Genomic DNA, 24,494 nt, shown 5'->3' with positions numbered 1-24,494 from the left:
GCTCCAAAGCAGTGCTCGTTTACCCTTTCCTATGTAGAAAAGCTGAGAGGATCCTCCTTTCTAAAGCGTGAATTGAAATGAAGTTCCCTTCTGCTCGTCCCAGAGGTTCGTTTCTTGAGGCCTAAACCCCGTTCCTGGCCCATTCACTTAGGTACTTTTGAAAATTTAGCCTAGGTGACTTAGGAGCATCCCCAACGCAACTCATAAGCATGGAGATGGCCTTGAATTTTAATCACACATGGAAGTTAGTTACTTTACAGTTAGCCTGTTGGCCCTGCTCACTCAAACAATTTGATAGAAATTCAGCCACGACAGTATAATGTGGAGGAACAGAAGAAAATAAGCAGGTGAACCTTGAACAGGCATATTGGGCCAAATTCTCTGCTAGTGTAACTCTGAAGCCAATGGAAAGTTAGACTAGCAGAGAATTTGATCCACTCTCTGTACTTTTTATCAGTGTAGACGTCAACAAAAATAAATGCATTTTCTGGAACATACTGGTGTCAGATTAGAAAAATAACTTACATGGATTTCATTGTAATTGCAGGTTGTTTCCAAAATGCTTTTTAAAGTGGCATTAGAAAGTATTGCAACATGTACAGTGCCATATTCTGAAAAGGGATGGATCCCTGCTGTGCGATTTTGCAGGTTTTCTATTACAAAGTACTAGTTGCTTGACAGAGATTGCTGTGTAAATTTTCCATGCTTTTTCAGTTTCATCATGTACTTCCTATGGTTTTCACTGCATGCAGTGTATTCTAGTTCTGTGCAAAGATAGGTCAGCCTGAGCCACAATGTTCAGATTTGAATTTCCTCTTAATTTAGGTGTTTTGTTTGGGTTCTTGACATAATGTGCTTGACATTGGGGCCTGAATTCTCAGCTGGCTGAAGTCAAACCTCCTTTTCCGTGGCCACAGTGTACACCCATATCATTTGCACTTGTAACTTTGCTCAAGCAAAATCAGTTGCAGGCACAAATTTGAGTACCTGCACTTGTTACTGCCTGATAGCACCTGCAGTCAGATACTTACAAGTGCAAGTATTCAAATTTGTGGAATAAAAAAATGTATACTCTAGCTTAACCAGAAGTTGTGGGCTTGATGCAGGAATTACTGGGTGAAATTCTCTTGCCTTTGTTATGCATGTCAGACACTAGATAATCATAATGGGCCCTTCTGCCCTTAAAGTCAAAGAAATTACAGGAGCAGATTTTGCAGACACAAATTGCATCGAAAAAAAAGCCACTATGTTCAAAGTTTGGCGAAGTACTAGTACTGGTTTATATCATGACATTTCCCAGTTTGTCACATCTGTCAGGTATTTACTGCAAGGTAGGTGCACAACTGGTTTCAAACTCATACAGTTGTTATTAATGATTTGCTGTCACACTGAAGGACGCGTCTAGTGGAGTCCTGCAGTGGTCTGTCCTGTGTCTGGCATTATTCAATATTTTCATTAATAATTTTGAGAATGGGGCGGAGAGTATGCTTATAAATTTTGCGGACAACACCAGGCTGAGAGGGATTGCAAGCACTTTGGACGACAGGATTAGAATTCAAAATGATCTTATAAATTGGAGAATTGGTCTGAAATCAACAAGATGAAATTCCATAAAGACAAGGGCAAAGTACAACACTTAGGAAGGAATAGTGAAATATGCAAATACAAAGTGGGGAATAATTTGCTAGGCAGTAGTACTGTAGAAAAGGATCCGAGGGTTTTAGTGGATCACAAATTGAATATGAGTCAACAATGTGAAAAAGTTGTGAAAATATTCTGGGGTGTATTAACAGGAGTGCCTAGTGAAAAACTGGAGAGATAATTATCCTGATCTGCTTGGTACTGTTGAGGCCTCTGGTGGAGTATTGTGTTGCATTTTTGGGTGCCATGCTTTGAGAAAGAAGTGGACAAATTGGAGAGAGTCTAGAGGACAGCACCAAAAATGATAAATGTTTTAGAAAACCTGACCTATGAGGTTAAAAAAAACTTGGCACGTTTATTGGAGGGAAAAGACTGGGGGTGGACCTAATAACAGTCTTCAAATATGTAAAGGGCTGTTATAGAAAGTATAAAGATCAATTGTTCTCCTTGTCCACTGAATGTAGGACAAGAAATAATTGACGTAGTCTGTACCAAAATTAGGTTAGATATTGGGAAGAATTTTCTAACTGTGAAGGATGCTTAAGAACTGGAACTGGTTACCAAAGGAGATTGTGAAATCTCCATCATTGGAAGTTTTTAAGAACGGGTTAGACAAACACCTGTCAGGGATGGTCTAGGTATACTTGGTCCTTCCTCGGCAGGAGGGGGGGCGGGGGGGGAGAATGCATTCTATGATCTTCGAGGTCCCTTAAAGCCGTATTTTTCTGAGATTCTATGAGCCTTTTCTGCCAGTGGTGAATAATTGCTCTAGGCTACCCTTTTTAATCTCATAACAAAATAAGAAAATGTAATTGTTGAGCAGAGATACTTTTTGAGATGCTGTCAGCCAACCCGAGTCACGCAAAATTAAATTTGTGTAATAAAAGGCAGTGCGTGGTCTAATAATGTCTAATGACCATTTATTTTGCATTTCAATTGCACCTTTCAGCCAAGATTCTCAAAGTGCTTTACAAACATAAACTCATATGAAACTCAGTAATCCTCACAAATACCTCTACAAAGTGATAGGTAAGGATTATCCCCATTTAACAGACAGGGAAACTGAATCAGAGAGGTGGAGTGAATGGCTTTATTTTACACAGGAGGTCAGTGGCACATCTGGGAATAGAATCTAGGCTCTTACTCTCAGTCCCTTGTTCTGTATTCCCTATGTCTTGTTATACTGAGTATAAAATAGCAGTTGAAATTTTCAGCTTAACAGCTGGTGATAAACTACATATTTATATCATTAGAATGTGTTTTTTTCTATATTCACTAGAGTAAGTCAGGAGTTTAAATCATTTCCTTCTGCATTGATTTCTAGCTTAATTGTGTTTCTGTTTAGTAACTTAATGTCAATTTCAAGTCTTACCCTTTGATGAATAACTAAGTCATTCAGAGTAATGCAATGCATTTGCAGCTCTTTGCATTTCATTCTGTGCTCATTGGCCCATAAGGACATTATCACGTTTGTTTTCATAAACCAAATTTAGAATAGCCTGAGTAATTGTTTTTGTCTTGTTAGATGTAGCGTAATTGAATAGGGTCATTGTAGATATTGTGAGCCCAGTTTTCAAACATGAGTACCTACATAGGATGTCCAAATCCCACATCTTTCAGTCATGTTGATACTTAGGTGCATAAATCCCTGTTTTTTGAATGCCTATATGCTGATTTCAACATCTTGGGCCAGATCCATAGTTGGTGCAATTTGGCATAGCTCCATTTATATCAGTGGGATTACTTACGCTAAAGCGCTTTCCTGGATCATGGCCCAAGTCTCTCTTCCCCGCCCCCTTTTTTTTTTTTTTCCCTCTTCCCATTCCTTTTCACAAAGTGAGTCATATCATGCCATCAGTTTTTAAGCAGAACTCTCTATTGAAATAACACAGTATGTCCCACTAAAATTAATTTATTTATGTGTTTTGAGATGACATTTCTCTTCCGTGCCTTTGATGATAATGTCCAGATTACTAAAATTTAGTCGAGGAAAATCCTGACTTCTGGTACTAGGATTCCCCCCCCCATACACACATACACTTCCTGGCCTTCTGGCTAAGAGAGGTGAAAACATTATCTAGTATCTTTATTATGGCCCCTCACAATAAAATAATTAACATAATTTCTGTTTGATTCTTAGAGTTTACAAGACATTCAATAAGTGTAAAAGGAAGGGTAGGATTTGAGCAATATCCTTTCACATACTTTTTAAGGCCCTGAACCTGTAATTGGCCACACGAGTGGACTACTGCCATATGCTCTGCCAGTTGCAGGATTAGGATTAGGAAGTGATATTTCAGTACATGACACCAAGTATCAGAGGGGTAGCTGTGTTAGTCTGTATCCATAAAAACAATGAGGAGTCCGGGGCACCTTAAAGACTAACGGATTTATTTGGGCATAAGCTTTCGTGGGTAAAAAACCCACTTCCGTCTCTGAGGTGCCACCCGACTCTTCGTTGTTTTTCAGTATATGAAATACTCCCAAACTATCAATGAATTGAGTTTTAAATAGAATAAAAGTTCAACATGGTAATCAAACCAGGCTTAGTAAAGCTCAGAGGCTAACTATTTGAATTGGATTTCAACCACTTAAGAGCAGGTAGTTATCCATACACTGTATTCATAGATACTTGGTACTTAGCCTTACTATTTCATTAACATCAATATTCTTACCGTTGTTACATGAGTCACTGTTGAACTGAGTCCAATAGCTGTGTACATGTATTAATATAAAGGGCTCAGCCTATTAATTCTCAATTGCTACGGTTCTACACTGTGGCAAGATTTAACTTCCAAAAGAACTTATTTTATGTAATAGAAAACAGAATCCTAGCTTATGAAATGTTAAGCTGTCTTTGTGTTTACGTCCTATAGAAAATGAGCCCCTCTCTTCTTTTCTAGGGTATATTTCAGAAATCGCTGGGTAAAGACTGTCCACCCAGTAGTGCATCAATACTGTTTGATTTCAAGCACACATTCCACCTTTCAGATGCCACAGAAAGAAGATATTCTTAGACAACGAGTAGTAGTTGTTACTTTGAATACTTCACAGTATCTATGTCAACTGGATCTTGAACCTGGTGAGAAGATTTCAAACAAGAAATATCTTTAAAATACTTTTGAGAAATAGTCTCCTTCAGTATTTTCCAGTACAAGTCAAAGTGGCTCTTACATCTTTCCCCATCCCTGCCATAAATGAACCCTCTCAATATTCTTTTTGGTTTTCCCTTTTGGATCCAGAGACAAGAAGGAAAATATGAATCTTTGTAATTAGTGAATGTTACAGAGGTGTTAAATGTTACAATATAAATTTGTTGGTATTCAGATTAGCCTCATTCTGAACTGTGTTTATTTAGAAAATGGGGATCATTTAAAAAAAAAGCCAACTTTAATGAAAAAAAAACCAGAATTGTCCATTATTTAGAGCTGATCCAGCATGGGAGAGATAGGGATGCTGAATATTTTATTTATCTCTTCTGTCAAACTTTGTTTCAGTGGAAACTGTTTGACCATTCTACCATGCTTGCTCCAGGCCCTGATCCAGCAAAACACTGTGCTGAAGAGGGATTGATTTATGCACATGTTAAGTACTTTGTTGAATCAAGGCCTTTGGAATGATGATGTTAGTGGTATCTTGCTTTTCCACATACAGTACATATTTTCGTATCTTTATCAGGTAATTTACTTTTCAAAACACCCACAAATCATTCTGTACTTTTTGTGGATTGTTTAGCTATGCAGACTCCCTTACCTCCCCCTTCCCCTCTCTCCGTATGCACATACACCTGCGGGCGCACACACCATTACATTAAAAAGAGATTCATTTGTTATTTCTAGATTATTTTATTTGAAATAACCTAGACTAATTCACTGGGGCAAAGGCTGCTTAGGGCCCATCACTTTCCTTGATCCACAAATAAATTTCATCTGACATTTAGAGAATGTCTAATCTCCTTAAAGATATTTTTAAGATTAACTCCTTACGGCTGGACACACTTGCTGCTATAGATAAGGTTAAATTCTAAATCATTATACATTTTTGTTTCAAGATTTTTGATTTTGAATGTGATCTCTTTGAGACAAAAGTTCTTACCTTACTTATTTGGTAAAGGGCTGCGTATATTTATGCTGATACACCTATAAAGTTGTTACAAGGGGTTCAAGGCTCACTTTCTTAGTTTTTGTGATAAAGCATTGAATAATTTATCACTTGATAACCAATAGCTGTTAATTATTTTGTTATTTCAAAGAATGATTGTTAGATTTTTTTACATATAATAAATCTAACTCCATTGTACTTGAAATTGTTCTCTGACGCCATTTTAAATCTTTAAGAAATATATAGAGACATTTCTCAAAAATTGAAATATATATTTATATTTCTATTTTACCTATCTAGAGCATCAAGAATTTAAGAAACACAATTACAAATTACAAATTTTCTGTTCAAAGCTTTAGTTCATCAGTTTTTTCCAATTACGAATTCTCCCGTGACTAGACTGTGTAGCCTGATCTACAGATTATGTATTAATTATATTAATTACATAAGAATTTCCAGTTATTACTTTGATGGTTGACAGGTTCTTGTCCCAAGATCAGGCCCAGTATTATTTAAATTCTTTTGCCCTCCAGTTCCTCCCCTCATGAACTCCCACTTTCCCTAGTGTCCCAGTCCAGCAAAGCACTATGGTGTGTGTATAACTTTAAGAAAATTTATAGTGCCACTAAAGTCAATAGGACTACACACATGTGGGCTGAAATGCTTTGCTTGATCAAGGTCTAAATGCCTGCAAGAATAGATGGACTTGGCAGTGTGTCTGGAAGGTTAACAAATCTGGGCTCTGTCAGACCCAGTAGGGCAGCAAATTCTGGAGTTGAGAAACCTATTTGGAGAACATCCTGCTAGCGGTCCCCTCTTGTTTGTATCAAGGAAGCTCCAGATTGACTATCTCCACTGTTGTCAACTGTGGTGGGGTGTCAGGGGAAAGAGGGGTTCTCTCAGGCAAAAGTTAAAATAATTGTGTGAATCAGTTGGCACCATTGTCCATCTGATATGCTGCGCTATTGTTTGGATGGTTTTTAGCAGTTAGTAGACATTCATTTGCATATGAATGTGTAGATAGTTTCCATTGGTGACTATCAGAATGTAATGCTCTAGGTAGTTTATTGTAGTGTCATCACTGTTTTTTTTTTTAATCATATCTGTGATTTCATTTATTTGCTGATGTCTCTATTTTATAGGGTTTTTTACGCATATTCTATTAGATGAAGCTGCGCAGGCCATGGAGTGTGAGACGATCATGCCTCTAGCATTAGCTAATAAAAACACAAGAATCGTCTTGGCTGGAGACCATATGCAAGTAAGAGCCTCAGGACTTTTTCATATCGAGCTCGGTTTATATTATGTTTCCCTCAGAAAATGTATTAAGTTTATCCATCTATATAAGGTACTTATCTGGCCCCATTACTGTAGTATCAGAGTGCCTCACAATCTTTAATGTATTTATCCTCATAACACCCCTATCAGATAGGGAAGGGCTGTATTTTATAGATGGGGAACAGAAGCACAGAGAGGCTAAGTGAGTTGCTCAGGATTACACAGGGAAGTCTGTGGAGGAGCAGGGGTTTGAACCCAGCTCAGCCAAGTCCTAGGCTAATGCTGTAACCACTGGGACAGTTCTTTCTTTTATAAAGTATATAAGTATAAAAGTTACATAGTGTTTCAGTTTAATGAGGTGGGCAGGTAAGTATGATCACCCCATATTATACATGGGAAGGTGAGGCGCAAAGAGATAAAGTAACTTGCCTTAGGCTTCCCACTGAGTCAGTGGCAGAACCAGGATAAGAATTCCTTCTCATTCTGTGCTCTGACCACTAGCCCACACCGTCTCTAAAAGAGGTGAAGGAAAACAGATATCACATGTTATGATTTAGGCAGTGCTTTTTTTATTACAACAACATCAGGAAGAGGATCTAAACCGGCAGTGAATATTCTATTAGATGAATTGAAATTGAAAATACCATTATGTTTCTGCCCTTGTGTCACCATGCTGTGCTTAGAAATTGTAGGAGTCTCAAACACTGATGATGGCATGCCATTCTGCTGCCTGAAGGCAAAAGGGAGTGAGCTAAGAATAAGGTCAGCCGTACTTGCTTTGTTGGCTTAGGTTAGACTTTTAACATGACTTTTATGGATTTGCCGTTACTTTTCTTGACATTTTACAGCACAATGAGAGAATAAAATGTAGTGTTGACATTGTAATGAAGTTTAGTGAGGATGCAGCCCCTTCCTGTGCACCGCTACAATAGATGTAATGTCATATGCTTATGGCTCCTCTAATCCTCGCATAAATACCCCTGTTGGGACTGCAGGACCTACAGACCTGATACAGGGCCAATGGGGCATTTATTGTTCTAATAATAATCCTGAGCTCTTAACACTGTTCATCCGTAGATCTCAAAACGTTTTATAAAGGAAGTCATTATCATTATCCCCATCTGAAAGATAGGGAAACTGAGATATAGGGAGGGAAGTGACTTTCCCAACATCACTCAGCAAAGCAGTGACTGAGCCAGGAATTGAATCCAAGTGTCGGGAGTCCCAGTCTAGTGCCCCAACCATTAGGCCACATTGCTGTCTCTATTTTATCCTACTCCTCCTCTGTTTTCCAAGTAAAATAGCTTGGCTGTTTTCATGTTTTTTAAAAAAACAGTGATCTCACCTCAGTGTGCAACATTTTCATTTCTAAAGTTAAAAGTGAGCTGACATTGATATAATAAATACAGCATCTCAAATCATTAACATAGCAGACTATATATGTAGGCTTAACATTTCCCAGCATGTGTAAACTATGTTTTAAAATCAGTTCCATATTTCCTTACCTTTCTAAATTGAAATCCTGGGTTATGCATTTTCCTGCTACAGCAAATGATGTGACTCACCACTAAAGACATGTGAATGTGGTGTAGGCATCAGGGAAGCATACTGCTAACCAGGGCATCTGAGTTCTATTCCTAGTTCTCCCACTGAGTATAATAACTTAATTTTATAAGCCTTGAAGAGATCCTCAGATTAAAGGTACTAGAGAATTGCAAGATAGTACTCTGCGAGGTGTGTATCTCCTTCCATTGTTTGAGGTTGTCAGTGATGTCTGCAAACTATATAAGCGAAACATAGACAAAGGTGTTTTGGGTTAGGGTTGGCACACACATGTAAACAAGCTTTTTTTCTTCCTTTCATCTTTACATAGTAACAAAATATTCTGCTGTTCAGCTAAGATCATACATACTTGTCACGTTTGCAGCAGAAAACTGTGTTTCTATGTAGTTATTGTAACTAGCCCCAAATCCAAGTCAGGGACATATGTTTTCTTAATACTACTGAAGCAGCTTTGTAAGATTTAGTTGTTTACAGGCCATCCTTCAGTTGATGTAGAGTTTTTCTTTTAGGAGTATGAAAATCCAAGTCTGCATATTTAGTTAAATTTTCTCTGTATGTGTGTGTCTATTACAGCTCAGTCCTTTTGTCTACAGCGAATTTGCCAGGGAGAGAAATCTTCATGTTTCATTACTTGATCGGCTCTATGAGCACTACCCTGCAGAGTTTCCATGCAGGATCTTGCTGTGTGAGAACTATCGCTCCCATGAAGCTATCATCAAGTAGGTGTGAACTTTTTCACTGTATCACACTTTTGAGTGAACCTCGAAAGGCAGAACAACTCTGTCATTTCAGTGCCACAAGCAGTTTAAAAGAGAGAGAGAAGGAGCTACAACTTGCATTTACATAATAAAATCATAGTAGTTCTGCATTTTAAAAGTTAATTGGTGAGAAATTTTTCCACTGTTAAATAATGAGACGAAGCTTTTTTGTTTAAAAAAAAAAAAAGACGAAGTTCTGAAACTAGCTGCAAGGAGCAAAAATTAGGATATATTTTGACACTCCTATTATGGAGCTGTTATTCAGGGAGAGGTGCCTTGATTGTGAGTCTTTCCTGCTCTGGCTGGCATTAGTTAACCCTCACTGAATATGCTCAGTATGTTCCCCAATGTCTTTGTGAAAGGCCATGGCTAATTTGTGATTCTGTCCTGAAGAAGCAGGCAGGTTGGGGTGACCAAACATTGCTGAAATAATTTTTTTATTAACGCTAATGATAATAAAAAGTATATAATATATAGGTTGATAAAAGAGTGTCTGTACATCTGGGTATAGTGCTTAGATTATCCACAAATACAAAGTTTGTTTTTAAAGTCATAAGACACATATAGTGCATAATCAGCAATAACCCAATTTAGATGAATGAATTTAAGAATATAGTTTAGATATCTAGCATCCATGCATTCGGGTACTTTACTCATGAAAAAAGTTATACAGAGAATTGGTGGCGGAAAGCAAAATATATCAATGAGTGAATATTGTCCCTCAGTAATTGAAAATTTAGGATAGTTTGTCCATTTAGAGAAAAAAACAGTCCATCAGGAAAGCATTTGAGTTACTTTCCTGACTGCGCTTCTCATCGGCATTCCAGCTCATCCCTCCTGGTATTGCCGATGTCCGGTGATGTGTTCTATGTAGATGTCCCTCGACCACCTGATGGCATCCGGCATACCATTTCCATTTCCACCTCTCCACACAGGAAGTAGCCTCTGCAGCTGCAGAACCTTGATTTTGAAGCCCTTATAAAAATACTGCAGTAATAGCCCATGATACTGAGCAACACTCTTCAAACCTGTAGTGGTTTGGACCACTAACCTAGTACTTCTTTTAAAAAAATTAGAGTAGAATTGAAATTAATCAGCTTTCAACTCAGCCCATATTCTGCAGTTCTTTTATTAGTTTCAAAAATTGAGGCAGCATCAGCATAATTCAAGAGCATTGATATTTTTTCTTGCTTAAAAAAAAAAAGCTGCCTCCAACGTATAGAATGACATGATCTTATAAGTACAAAAAGAAAAAAATTGGTCAAATTATGGTCTTATCACTTTGCTAGTGTCATTTTTTGTTACTTTTTTAAAGACTCACTTAATTAGTTTTGTCATTTTTATGCTGTGATAAATTAATAGCTGCTAGTATAATGAACTCATCCATGAACTGTGCTAAAAAGAATCAGTGCATTCATGGAGAAAAATGTTAAAGTTTAAGTCCTTGCTCAATATTTAGTGAAGAATATTCTGTTGCTATCCAATCAAGTTAATTACGTTATCACTCACTTTATTCACAGCAAAAAGCAGAAAAATGGCTTAACACACTTTCCTAAATAGTATATAATAAGGCCTCTTTCCATTAGATGTACACTGCGTTACAGATTCAAGTGTGGTTTAGTTTCCGATAAATTTCTAGAAATTATAAATGAGAGGGCAGCTGATGGGACTCAGAGGGAGGCTGATTCTTCCCACTTTAGATTACAGATGGGATATAGATACATTCACCTCAGAGTTGTCTAGTGTAATGCAGCCCTGGTTTATAGTGACCTAAAGTTGTGATCTGGTGGTGATTTGATGGCATATGTGAAATGAGTTTTTTGCGTTTCCAGTGGACAGTTGTCTACGTCTCCAACCAAAACCACAATTACAATAACTGGCAGCCTTCAAGGATTAGGGGATCACGAAGACTGAACAATTCTCTGACTTCTAGAGGGGGTAGCTCCATGTCCAGGTTGAGGGTTATGAGTGGGACAGTGTTGGGAAGCTTGCATGTTTTTTTGTTGTGTGTTTGTACAGTGCCTAGCACAGTGGGGTCCTGGACCATGAGTAGGGCTCCTAAGCGCTGTAATAATACAAGTGATTAATAAATAATAAAGGCTATGCCTGTTCTTTGGGAAAACTGAGGGATACAGGGTTGCAAGAATGACAGTTTTCATGTTCTCTAAGGGACTTGTCAGCTTAAGATTGCAGTTGATATAATATGTTATCGATTATGCAGACAGTTTTCTTCAGGGGTAGGCAATGTGTCCCTACACAAGTGTCCATGGTAAAAATGTTGAGGTCCGTGGGGGGCTGCTCATACCATAATTTTTTACCCCTTGTGCATTATGACACACTCTTTAATTACATGATCACATACTGTTTTGTGGGGCGGGAGAGGTAGGGGTGGTTCCTTTCTCCAGTCTTCCTCCCCTGGCTCTTTACCTCAATCTTTTTGCCCAGCCGGTCCCAGTCTCCCCACAACCCTTGTTCCAATCTACTTGTCCTCCACCCCCAGGTCTGGTTCTTGTCCCATCTCCCTTTAGGTCAGGCAGCTTCCTTCTCTTCCACACTGCCTGGGTATCAGCAGGGGGAGCATTCCTCTCACTTCTAATGACCAGCACCCCAATGGCTTGTAACAGCAATTGCAGGGAAAGCCTTGCTCAGTCCCTGCAGCCCTGGGCTGGAGCATGCTCAGTGCAGACAAAATCTTCAGAGCTTTAGCTGCCAATTGCTAACAACTCTTTTCTGAGCATGTGCAAATAGAGGTTTTTCAGAGGCTCAGAACTCGACCAGATTTGGGCAGTTTTTGATAGGAGCAGCAAAAGTGCTGCTGGTATTACACCAGAGTGATCTTGCTACCCAATTTCAAGTCCTTGCTCTAAGGCATTGAGTGAGGGGCTAGAGCTTCTAACTTAAATAGTTGTAAGAATTTTAACATGGGCAAAACAACATATTTTGAAACAATTGAACCATTTGTGATGCAGCTCACACATCTGTCACAGAGAATTTCAGTCTGAATGGTTAGAGTTTGGCAACTGAAAATAGGGTTTTATAATGGGAAGTGTTGGGCAGACATTAGATGGCACTACCAGCACTGCCTGTAATGTGGAAACATCACATAAGAGAAGTCAGTTAGAATTATAGTAAGAATTAGGGCTTTTGTTTCAGTATAAAACATTATTTTCTTTGATGGCATATTTGTCAGTGGGATACGGGACCAAATGCAAATTCCACATTTTATTCTGTGTTTTGCCTCATTGCAGTTACACATCTGACCTTTTCTATGAGGGCAAATTGATGGCAAGTGGAAAGCAGCCAGCACACAAAGATTTCTACCCTTTGACTTTCTTCACAGCACGCGGAGAAGATGTGCAGGAGAAAAACAGTACAGCTTTCTACAACAATGCAGAGGTAGCTCTTCGTTGGATTTACCTTTCATTGCTTTCTCAAGAATATGAATTCTTGATACACTTACGCATTTTATCTGTCACAATATCTGTTATCAAATTGCATACTTTTAGAGGTTTTTTGAACAACTTCCTATTGGGTTATGTGTGTAGTGTTGTTGTAGCCATGTTAGTCCCAGGATATTCAAGAGACAAGGTGGGTATGGTAATATGTTTTATTGGACTGACTTCTGTTTGGTGAGGGAGTTCGAAAGCTTGTTTCTCTCACCAAACAGAAGTTAGTCCAATAAAAGATATTACCTCACCCACCTTGTGTCTCTGTTAGCTTTAGTGCTTGATATAGATAGATGGCATAGATTATCTCAGCCTTCATAGGACCGGTAGTATCTTGCACAACTTGAATATGGAATGTAGAGCTAAGCAAATAGACTACAACCCTTCGAGCTGCACCACCTCTACAACTGCACAGACCCCCGCTTCAGTCAGTGGCATTCCGCTGGGCTCCACCCACATGAAAAGCTTGCAGAATCATGGCCATAATTTATAATGACTATTTCAATGGAGTTAGCTTCTTTTTCTCTTTGCAGATTGGCTGCAAGCTGCTTACAGTTTAGTCAGGCTTTTTCATTACTCAGAATTACTTGCCCGATAGTTTCTATGATATTGTGATGGCTGAATCTTAGCAACTGAAAGATAGGCATTCTTTTTACAATTTAAAATAAAGCTTGCAATTTTCAGACAGTTGCAGAATTGTTCACACTCTCTGGTTGTGCGAGCCACACTTCTTTTCACTCCTGTGATTTCCTCCTGTTCCTAATGTTAACAATCTTTTATTCCTTTTAAAGGATCATGTTTTCAGTTTGAATGAAATGTTCAGTCTGGTTTATGCAAATTGTTTCAGTAGATAATAATAATACCTAACTTTATAAAGCATTTTCAAAGCACTCCGCAACACCCTCTGAAGTAGGGAAGTATTATTATTCCCATTTCGGCCTCTCAGGAACTGAGCACAGAGAGGCTAAGTGACTTGTCCAAGGTCATGCAGGAAGTCTATGACAGAGCAGGGACTTGAACCCGAGTCTCCTAAGTTCTAGGTTATGGCCCTACTACTGGGCCATTCTTCCTCTTAGCTAGAGATCAAAGGTCTGATGAAAGCCCATTGAAGTCTTTGGAAAGATTCCCATGGACCTAAACAGGCTTTGGGAATCAGGCCCCTAATGAGCATGCTCAGAAGTGATTTTTCAATCTATAGTTTTTTTCACATATGACAGTTCCTGTTCTCCAGAACAACTGTTATTCATACACACAGGTTCAAAACTCATCCCTCTTTCAGTGACCATTTTAAAATATTACTGCTAGTAGAAACAGTGGGATTTCCCTCTCCCACATGTAGTGTTACCTGGGGTTGACCTAAACCCCAAATCCTGACACCCACAAACTTTGAATCCCTATTCAAATTTTGTTGTTTAGGCTCCTTTCTACTAAAAATGGTTGAACATATTTTCCTTAAACTTTTAACAACAACAAAATGACCCATTTTCTGAAACTAAACATAGAAAATTTCAGCCCCAAAGGAAATATTGTCTTAAATGTTATGAGAAAGTGAAGACCGAGGATTATAACTGAAGCTAATTTGTAGTTTAGCAACACCGTTCATTACAAAGCAAGCACTATAATAGTTGCATTATACATCTACTATCTGTTAACCACGGTGCATTTAATCTGATGGGCAATTTTTAACATAGTTGTGCTACATTTTTTTTGACGTTGTTTGTTAGTAAGAGATCTGCTGAAAGCTCCTGATAATGCAGCTGAACACTAAACACCAGTGACTTCAGGACACATCACTGAACAAAGAAACCGAAGGCTACTGACTTCTCTCATTAATGTACCTGTATCTCTTCTTCATAAATGAAAAAGGTTGTGAAAGATCTTAAAATATCTTCAATGCCTTCCAGTTCAGTCATTGAATGAAAATTGAGTCATTAGTAGTCTGCAGGCAAGAATAAAGGACAAAAGCTGCTTAATACTGACAAGAAGGGCTCAAACAATGAGGGAGCATTATTACTGTTAGCTTTTGCTGATTAAAAAAAATTCCCACATTTGTATTAGCACATTCAGTGTTACAATGGTGCCTGCAGGCATTATAGGAGTGTATAAGCTTATATCATTTTTACGAAAAGCATAAGGGTTTCAGAATTGAAAAATATACTTCCAGTTTTTATTATTGGTCATAATTCTAAGCATATAGCCAGAAGCAGTGAGTTTTCAGAAGAATTTTACTTGGTAGCTGAATAAAGCTGCAAAGGGATTAGAATAGTTTTTACCGATCTAGTATATCTATTCGAGTGTGTTTTGGCAACAGAATAGACTTTTTAAATTATTAGAGAATTTAGGAACTATGAAGCTTGGAAGAATTGCAGTTAAAGTATTTTCACTGTCTGTATCCAAGCCCTGCACACATACCACCAACATATATTTACTTCACTCCTAAAATGTGGAATATTTAAAATAAACTATTCCTGGCAATGGTTGCAACTTTTATCTTTGCTGACTAGGTTGGGTGGATCTGCTTTATGTTTTTGTCTGTCCATTTGTCGAGCAAACCAGAAGCTCAGATGTAACAGTGTAACAGTACAAATAACTTTGATACCTGTTGACAAAAAGTGTGCAAACGTTGAATATATTTACTGGAGGGTCACATTGGCCACATGAGGAGCTCCTTGCATTCCTCCATTCCACCCCACAAGCTCCTTGTGTGCCACCCTCCCATCTTCTTTTATTTCAGGGACTCTGTAACTTCCCTACCTCCGCCCCATGCCAGGAGTTCTGTATGTCCCCCCTTTTCCCCTCTCTGCCACCTGCCAGTGGCTCTGTTTCTTCCCAGGCCAAGGTCTCCCATTCTTCTCCCCATGCCAGGGGCTCTGTGTGCCCTCCTAGTTTCCCCTGTCCCCATCATTCTTATTTCTGTATTGGAGTGATGGCCAGAGCTGAGATGGTGGGTGTTTATTGTTATGGTAGAAGGTGGTGGCTGCCATCAATCTATTCTTTGATCTATAGACAGTTTATGGAGGTGGTAGAAGCTACTGACCAAATGCCAGGGACTCTGTGTGTCCTCCATTTCTCCCTTCTGTTTTCTAATTTTCATCAAATGCTTCTGCCCTTTGATGCCTAGAAAGATCCCTGACATTTTGGAATTGATCAGATGTGGTGTTCAAAAGTTGTCCTGTTACATTCTAAACAGACAGACAAACAGAGAAATTGGATATAAAACCTCACTTTGCTTGGCCAACAATGTAATGCTAAATATAATCAGATTGGCCTGATTGGTTCAGCTGAGTGAGCCTGGAGCTGTCCATGGCTGGGACTCTCTGTTGTCCTGATCCTGTAACTTCGTGTATGTGGGCAAACTGCTGTGTGTGGGCAGAGTCCCACTAGCATCAGTGAAGCTCCTGATGGATACAGCAAGTCTGCCTGTGCCTGTGAAGCGTCAGGACTGGAGCCCACGACTCCAAGGAGCATTGGAGTTGTGAAGCAGCAGTTGCTGATGGATGGGATGGGATAGGCATAGGCACGAGGGATGTGACAAACTAAATAGCAGTCCAGCCATCGTTCAAATCCCGTTCAAGCAAGTCTGAGATTCTGAATCGCTGTCTTTGTTCAGCCAGAGCCAATCTGAAATATGTCCATGGTTTTACTCAATGATGTTAAAGATGGTGACGTGCCTGGCACCCATCCCTTAAACCTGCCCTCTCCCAGCGCAGCTCCCAGTTTCAGGCATTAACTTAATGACCATCTGATTTTCATACACAAAATGACAATGCGACATTCACTAGAGGTGATAGAAACCTAGTCCTGAAGATCTATCTTTTGGATGAAGCATTTATCAAATATGTACAACCAATTTTCTGTGAAACTGTTACAAGTTTCCTTTACGATATTTTGACTGTATCTGTGCACAAATCCTACAAACCTATTTGTGCCGCACTCATGTAATCTGTGAGATTCACACTCTGTGCTCACTACTCAGACTACTAGCATGGATGCTAATTTGTGCTCATCAGCCTGTGGCACAGGAAACATGCTAGAAGGTTACTGTGAAAATTTCACATTTTGTGGAGAAACGTTTAGTATTACAAGAAAAGTTTGAAATGTATGAAGTGAAAAAAGGAAGTGCAAAAGCAATAAAATGAACATTTCTCAGTGTATCAATTCATTAGTATGGTTTGGGTCAGATGGGAGCATTTTCCTTATCTAGGCAGGCTTAAGGCATAACACAGGCCATAAAACCGTACCAGTGATTTCAGTATTTAACCCAGCATCTTGTGGTTAAACTAAAGCATCTCGTTTAGAAAGACATCCATTCTGGATTTAAATACTCCAGCCTATGGGGAATTTACCCCTTTCTAGGTAATCTGTTGCAGCTATTAATTACCAGGACAGTTACATAAAATACTCGTTTTTATTGAAAAATATCACAGGGCCACATCCTCAGCTGGTGTAAATTAGTGTGGAATATATTAATGGAGCTTTGCTAACTTACACCACTCTAGGATCTGGCCCATAGTTCTTAGTTTGTGTGGTACATTTCTCACTAGGATGGTCCTGATTCTGCAAGTCCTTTTCTTGTCATTTCTGTTTTGTAATCTCATGTAAGAGTGACTGCATTTTTTTATTTTATGGTATGTGCCCATTGCAACTTATATCAGTTTAAACGTTCAGAAAATATTTCTCCGCAGGCAGTTAAAATCCTGGCCTACAGATTTGAAGGCTAATTAATGTAAATACTGGAAACAGGCTGAATTATTTTTAACAACCCCTCTAAAGATTACTGGGTGGGCAGTGAAGAGAATCTAGAATACTTGTAATTCTTACAGTGTAGATTCTGTTATGTTGCCATTAAGAGAATGAGCTTGAAGCTCTATAGGAAAATTCCATTGATCAGTTCTCATCCCTTGGGTAGCTAAGTAAATGTTTATTGAATGAGAATATAGATATTAAAAAAGGTTTTACAATGTGTTTTAGAAATACTTATCACTGTGTCAATATCTTCACCCAGTGTCTCTCAGTAGGGGCTGTTGTCTTTGCTGTCTCCCCTAGCAGGAGATCATTTTGATGATGAGGAGTGGAACTGAGAACAGGTCTGTTTTGTGTCATCAAGATCGTTTTTTAAAAGCAGTTTTTAGGCATGATCCTGATAGGTACCGAATCTATCATTAATTCACTTGGAATTGTAGATGGCCAGTTTCTAGTGATTGACTAGCTCTTATTGTCAGTTCTCAAAGCCCACCTTTTTACCCAGGCCTTTGTCTAAGTAAGGGTGTTCATGAAAGATGCACTAAATCTAAAAGAGGAGTAGGGATGGAATTCTTTGTTTCCTCCTCTTGCTGGTGATGGCTCGTAATTAATTTGGGAATTGTCCATTTGCTGCCAATGTTTGACAGCATGTTATGAATTTTTGATGATATATTTTTAAAGATGTGAATGTGCCCAGAGCACATGTTTTATAAATGCTGATATAAGTAAATTAAAATAGAAGTTGAAAATAGAAAGAAATTTTAAAATTGCTTTAGAATAACTTGGAATGTTTTTAAGAAAAATAGGGGTTGGAGAAAGGGTTTTGCAATGTTAACTTCAAACAGCATTTCACAGCAAACATTTGTGTAGCTGCTTTACAAGTTTACTGCTTTCAGTGTATGCATCTCCCTGGCTTGAGTTATCAGAGAATCTATAAACATCTAGAACTAAAATTGTGTTTGGGGAGAGAATTGGCTCCCAACTGTTGAGGAGGCAGCATGGTCTAGTAGATAGTGCTCTGGGCTGGGAGTCAGGAGGTCTGGATTCTATTCCTGGTTCTGCCACTTATCATCTTACTTGACCATGGTCAAGTCACTTCCAATCTCTGTGCCTCTGTTTGCCCTCTCACCCTTCTGTCTTGCTGTGTAGACTGAGTTCTGTGGGCAAGGACTGCCTCAGTATGTGTGTCTACAGCTCTAGCATAATGGAGTTCCAGTCTTGGGGGCCTCTAGCAAGCTGCCATAATGCAAATAATAAGTAATCGTTATCATCAGACATTTTAAATTTATTTTGAGGAATCCCTAGACCCCTGAAATTTCCCATTTTAACTCTGAAAACACTCCTCTTTTATTAAGGGTCTGATTCTGCTCAGTTTGAAATCAGTAAGAATTTTGCCATTTATTTTATTGGGAGCCAGATAAATCTCAGATTCAGTTTTGTTGCTTCAGATTAGTAATAATTAATAGACATCTCCAATTCTCTTGCTTCCTCCTCATGATAAAGTAGCTTTGTTGGTTAAGGCAAGGTTACAAAGATTTCATTGAAACTTCCCAAAGTGAAGAGCACTGGCCAATCTTTATATCTAACCCGGTGATTCCCAATCAGAGGTCCATGGAGCTTTTGTCTAGTAGCCTGCAGAGAGCCGGCAGGCCACATGGGGCTGAAAAACAAATATAGACTAGGTTTCCTAGTGTATTTCTACTCTCAAAAATGCACACCTGCTATGGAAGGAGAAAAGGGTTTATTTACAGTTTATTCATATACCCACTGAAGTTCTTTACTGGATTCTCCATTACTATCAGTCTTCCTCAGTGACATACAGTATGCTTTCCTCAGTTGAATTGATTGATAGCCGAGGCAGGTGCAGTCTTATGTGACAGAGGAGCTTTCAGTATACTTGCTTGTGTGTATGTCCTTTCTTTAGATTCCAAAATGTTACATGAAATGTACAAACAGAAAGTAAAAATAAAAAAATCCCATAAAAATACATGTATTTTGCTGACGTATCTAGATATAGAAGGTCCTGATGCTCCAAAGTTTGGCATGAGCCTAACTTTAAGTATTTTAGTAGTTATAGTTAAGCATATGATTAAGTGGTTTGCTGGATCAGGGCCTTAAAGATTATTTTTTCATAGGAAGCATTTGTCTTAATAGGAATTTTTTACGGTGTTCCAGAGTAATGACCCCAAATATTATTGATACTGTGTAAGCTACAGTGTTTTGAAACATTATTATGAAATACAATAGCAGGTTTTTGTGTTTATTAAGAAGGTTTTATATAATATTTTGCCTGTAAAATCTGTACAGCTTTAAAATTCCACTTCTGTTTTTATATAAAGGAATGATACTGGACTAAAAAGCAAATAAACTCTTAACAATATTTTTGACTGAGGTTGTGTTATTCTCTTTTAAAGGTATTTGAAATAGTAGAACGTGTTGAAGAATTGAGAAGAAAATGGCCGGTAGCTTGGGGAAAATTGGATGATGGCAGTATAGGGGTTGTAACACCATATGCTGATCAAGTGTTCCGAATTCGGGCAGAACTTCGAAAAAAGAGATTATCTGACGTCAGTGTAGAAAGAGTGCTAAATGTTCAGGGTAAGTAGCGGTTATGTGTCTTAAGGATCTGCTAACAAAGATAAGATTGTGAAATGCGGTCCTAATTCTGTATGTAATTTTCCAATCTATGTCATTTTATAACAAGTGATATAGGAGGCTTTTTACAGTAAGCTTTTTAATTGTGATCCCTAGATTTCACACTCAAAATGTCTTTGATTGTACTTTATAATTAGAATACGATAGTAATAGCAATTTAAACAAAGGAATAACATATAGGAAAAGCAGTGAAAATAATCTTGACTCTGAGTAAAAAGAGTAGATATAATAATATACAGTCAGTAATGTTGGTGTGACAGGATCTGACTAGTGCACGTGCTCATGGGATATTATTCCATCATAGACTACCCAAAGCAATAAATACGTGGTTTGTGAAATATTTTTCAAAATTAATTTGACTTTTTGTGTGAAGGAGAAAAAAGACCTTACTTTCTATTTCTTTATGTAGCTCCAGCAATGTGCTAGGCACTTTGCAAACAATTATGGAGACAGACAAGATCCATAAAGAAACATACTGCCCCAGAGTGTTTGCAATCCAAGGCCCTCTTCCTGCGAAGGAATACATACTTTTGGACTCCTATTCCCACATGGTGTCCCGCTGACAACAGCAGGATTCTGCGGGGGCACGTTCCTTTGCAGAATCGTGTTTTAAATAGACAAAGAGCAGACAAGCGTCTGCAGGGTAGCAATTGGCAAACTCAGATAGCTGAGCAGGAAAGAACAGCATAAATCTAATGAATTTCACATAGGTAGAAATTTGTATTCGTGTGACTTTTATGGCATTTTTATTTGCTGAGCTGTGAAACAGAAATGGCTGAAATGATGTGCATTTTTTCCTGCGGAACAGCCTGATTTTTATAAGATATAGCCTTTAGTGTAAATTGGTACCACGCCTATTACTGGCTGAACAGAAACTTTGCAGAGGTGTCAGAATGTTAAAAATTTCTGGAGTGCTTAAAACTGGCATGGAAAACACTGATTTTAAAAGGACAAATTGCTCTTGCAATGAAAAGTTCTTTATAATGTATTTTAAAATGTTAAACTCTTATTATTCTTGCACAAAACTCTTTACGTGAAGAGTAACTAATGACTTTCTAGAATTACTTACATGTAAAATGTCAGGTTGTGAAATATGTCTAGCAAATGTTGTCATTTGGTTGCATTATATCTGAAAATAGTTAAAATTATCTCAGACTTTCATCTCTCCTTTCTTTAGGAAAGCAGTTTAGAGTTTTGTTTCTCAGCACAGTACGAACACGGCATACGTGCAAACACAAGCAAACACCGATCAAAAGGAAGGAGCAATTATTGGAGGATTCAACAGAGGACTTGGATTATGGTTTTCTGTCCAATTACAAACTTCTCAACACTGCCATTACAAGAGCACAGTCCCTGGTAGCTGTGGTGGGAGACCCAATTGCTTTATGTTCCATTGGAAGATGCAGGTACAGTATATGTGTTCTTTGGCTAAACAGTGGTAGCAGAAGTGCTAGTGAATATTATACATTTGGGTACAATCTATGGACTAAGTAAAATCGGTCTGCTTTTTAGGCTCCAAAGGCAAATGAGTTGCATTTAAACAAATTTAATTGGAGAAGCATATATAATTTTTTACATCATTTTATATATATTCCACTAAACAAAACAAATCCACTAAATCCCCTAAACAAATCAGTTAAAATTGCTCAGATGATGCCACACCATCGGTAAAAAGCCAGAAAGACACTAATTAAGTTCTCATTCATCCCTTGCAGTCTACAACCATGGTTTCACCTTGTCCATATTATGCCATCCATTTCCATCACCCACTATACTAAACATGCAGTTCTTAACTCCAGCCATGCAGAGTGCTTAGAAATTGATGTTTTCTGATTGTTGGCAAGATTGAGTTGGTGTTATCTTGAAACAGTTTATTGTATGTAGTGTAGATTCTGAACTGATAGTGTTGTTTAATTGTGTTATCTTGGAAGATTGCTAATGGAGGGAATTGTTTATTTTTTAAGTGGAAATGATTTGTAATAGTGTAGTTTCTAGTAGTGTAAATCAGGTGATGTAAAAGGATGTGTTGTCTTTTGTTTTTTCAATAGTTGGATTTACGGTGGCACGTTTTGTGTTTCCAAACAATCAATAACACCAGTAAAGGTGAGAAGTCACCTTTCATCTATCTTGGTGAACTTCAGAGTCTAAATGAGATACTAGCATTATTAAGCACATGGCAATTTTTCTTTTTCTTTTTTCTTTTTCTTTTCCTTTTCTTGTAAGTACAAAATCTCCGAATTGAACATGAAGGTAGCAGAGATATAATGACCAAAAGGCAGAATGCCAAGTTAAGGTACTTCTCTGCCCAACAAAGAAATGACTTCAGTATGGTTGAAAACAGTATCTTCTTTTAGGACTCTGCTCCTTTGAAATGTTCTTAAGTAGGGGAAACTGAAATGCGGCATTGGCGGAGTCTGATACGGACTTTCAAATTGAAGAAAAGACAATGCAAAGGTGTAGTGAGGGTAACCAGCTGATGAAGAGTGAGATAGTAGGGGAGGGAAAACTTTATGCAAGGGCCCTACTCGTACGAAAAATGCCACAGGATCTTTAGTGTTCACTCAGGGTCGACCCATCTTTAGTTCTTAATGTGTCTTCCAAAATCACAGTGTAGCTGTTTACTTACTAAAAAACCTGCGTTTCTATATGTAATAAAGGGTAATTGACAAAGCATTCTTGTTGTATTTGCTAATTCTGTAATTTTTACTTGATACTAATAGCTCCAAACCCTACATTTCATTTTCAGCTGTTTTTAAGGTGCTTATTATAACATTGCATGTCAATATAAATACTGCAAGTAAATTTGGGCATTGAAAAATAGCATGATTTATTACTTAATTTTTGTTTTTGTGAAACATCATGGCAGTCATATGAAAGTGGAAAGCACAAAGCTGTTGTTTAGCTATTCTCTGTAAACCTAGAATAAGCCAAATGGTAGCCAAATAAATGAACTTCCTGAAGACATGAATGAGGAAAGGTGAAAAATGATAGGAAATTTAAACAATCATGTTAAGGATATCAAGGACTTCATCTTCAAAGGGTTCTCTTTCTATGGAAGGGGTGAAATGTTAAGATCAGAGATAGACCCTTAAGCTTGTTTCTGAAACAGAAGAAATGCTGCACTGACTGTGCAATAAAAATGCAGCAAAAGTGTGTGTGTGTGTGTGTGTGTGTGTGTGTGTGTGTGTGTGTGTGTGTGTGTGTGTGTGAGAGTCATTTGTCCCTTTACATTGACTTCACTTTCTTGAGCAGTGTCTCTCTATTACAATGCTTCTGATGTTCATGGAGATGTTCGGAGAAGCCCAGACACCTTTTATTTAGAAAATGGAAACCAAACCTTTATCTACTACATGTATTAAAATATAATTTGAATTTAAATACTTATTTAAAGGGACAGCATCAAAATAACCTTTTCTTTATTGCTGCTAACAGGTTGTTAAAATCAAAAGGATTTTTGTGTGTTTTTATTTTTACCATTTTTACCATGTTGCTTGCTTGCATTTTTGGACATGCCTGCTTATGTAACTCACTGGTCAGCATTTATTAGCATACCCCCCCGTACTTGAGCCACAGAGTGCCGCCTTTGGCGCACGTGCCATAGGTTGCCTACCCCTGCTCTAGACAGTGAACAGAGTTATTTTTAAAAGCAGCATTAATCTTTTCGTTCATTTTGTCATCAATACTAGGGTAATTATAAAATTTAAAGCAAAAGGTGTTTGACACTGTGTGGGGAAAAACTATCCATCTGCAAATACACGGTGTCACCCCATTAATCAACGAGCTTGATTACTCATTTTCTAATAAAATTGCTCAAGAAATATTCTGAAATATCTAGGATGCCTGAGTATTGTAAAGCCTTGACTCCTAGCTCTGATAAAATAGCTTCAGGTTGTCGGAGAATAACACAGTTCTCACTCTTTGTTTGGGTACAGCAAAGTCAGATACTTTATTCTCTCTCTATCAATTGCATAGAGGGAGATAGTGCACTAGGACACAGGGCAGGTCTCTCAACAGGTAAACAATTACAGCAAGTATTTATACCTTTTTTTACAGATAATGAAAAGCAACAGCTGCATTTTTTTTTATACATCGGTCATTCTGATATCTTGTTTTTCTCACTTATGTAGTCTACATTCCATATTGTCTGCACATTATCTACACAAGGTCGCAACAACTTCTCACACAGTTCTTTCTCACTCGCCTCACACAATCCTCGCTTCTACAAATTTCGCGTTATTAGGGTTACAGTTAGCCTGACTCTTGCTAACAAACTGTCATGCATTGCAATCCCCTTCCTGTCAATTCTTTC

At 38.1% G+C, this 24,494-nt stretch overlaps 1 protein-coding gene across 2 annotated transcripts in view; it reads left to right on the top strand.

Moving 5' to 3' along the window:
- HELZ (helicase with zinc finger) overlaps positions 1-24,494 on the top strand; it is a 138,435-nt gene that overhangs the window by 74,436 nt on the left and 39,505 nt on the right. For both annotated transcript variants that reach the window (XM_054047282.1, XM_054047281.1), the window contains exons 16-21: positions 4,545-4,723; positions 6,885-7,003; positions 9,157-9,302; positions 12,590-12,737; positions 19,945-20,128; positions 21,363-21,591. In XM_054047282.1, coding sequence (XP_053903257.1) covers positions 4,545-4,723; positions 6,885-7,003; positions 9,157-9,302; positions 12,590-12,737; positions 19,945-20,128; positions 21,363-21,591 — 1,005 coding nt within the window. The remainder of the gene's footprint in view (positions 1-4,544; positions 4,724-6,884; positions 7,004-9,156; positions 9,303-12,589; positions 12,738-19,944; positions 20,129-21,362; positions 21,592-24,494) is intronic.

The sequence above is a fragment of the Malaclemys terrapin genome, chromosome 13, assembly GCF_027887155.1.
Source record: "Malaclemys terrapin pileata isolate rMalTer1 chromosome 13, rMalTer1.hap1, whole genome shotgun sequence".
NCBI lineage: Eukaryota > Metazoa > Chordata > Testudines > Emydidae > Malaclemys > Malaclemys terrapin.
Note: the sequence above shows the minus strand (reverse complement) of the source record. Positions and strands in the feature narration are given on the sequence as shown.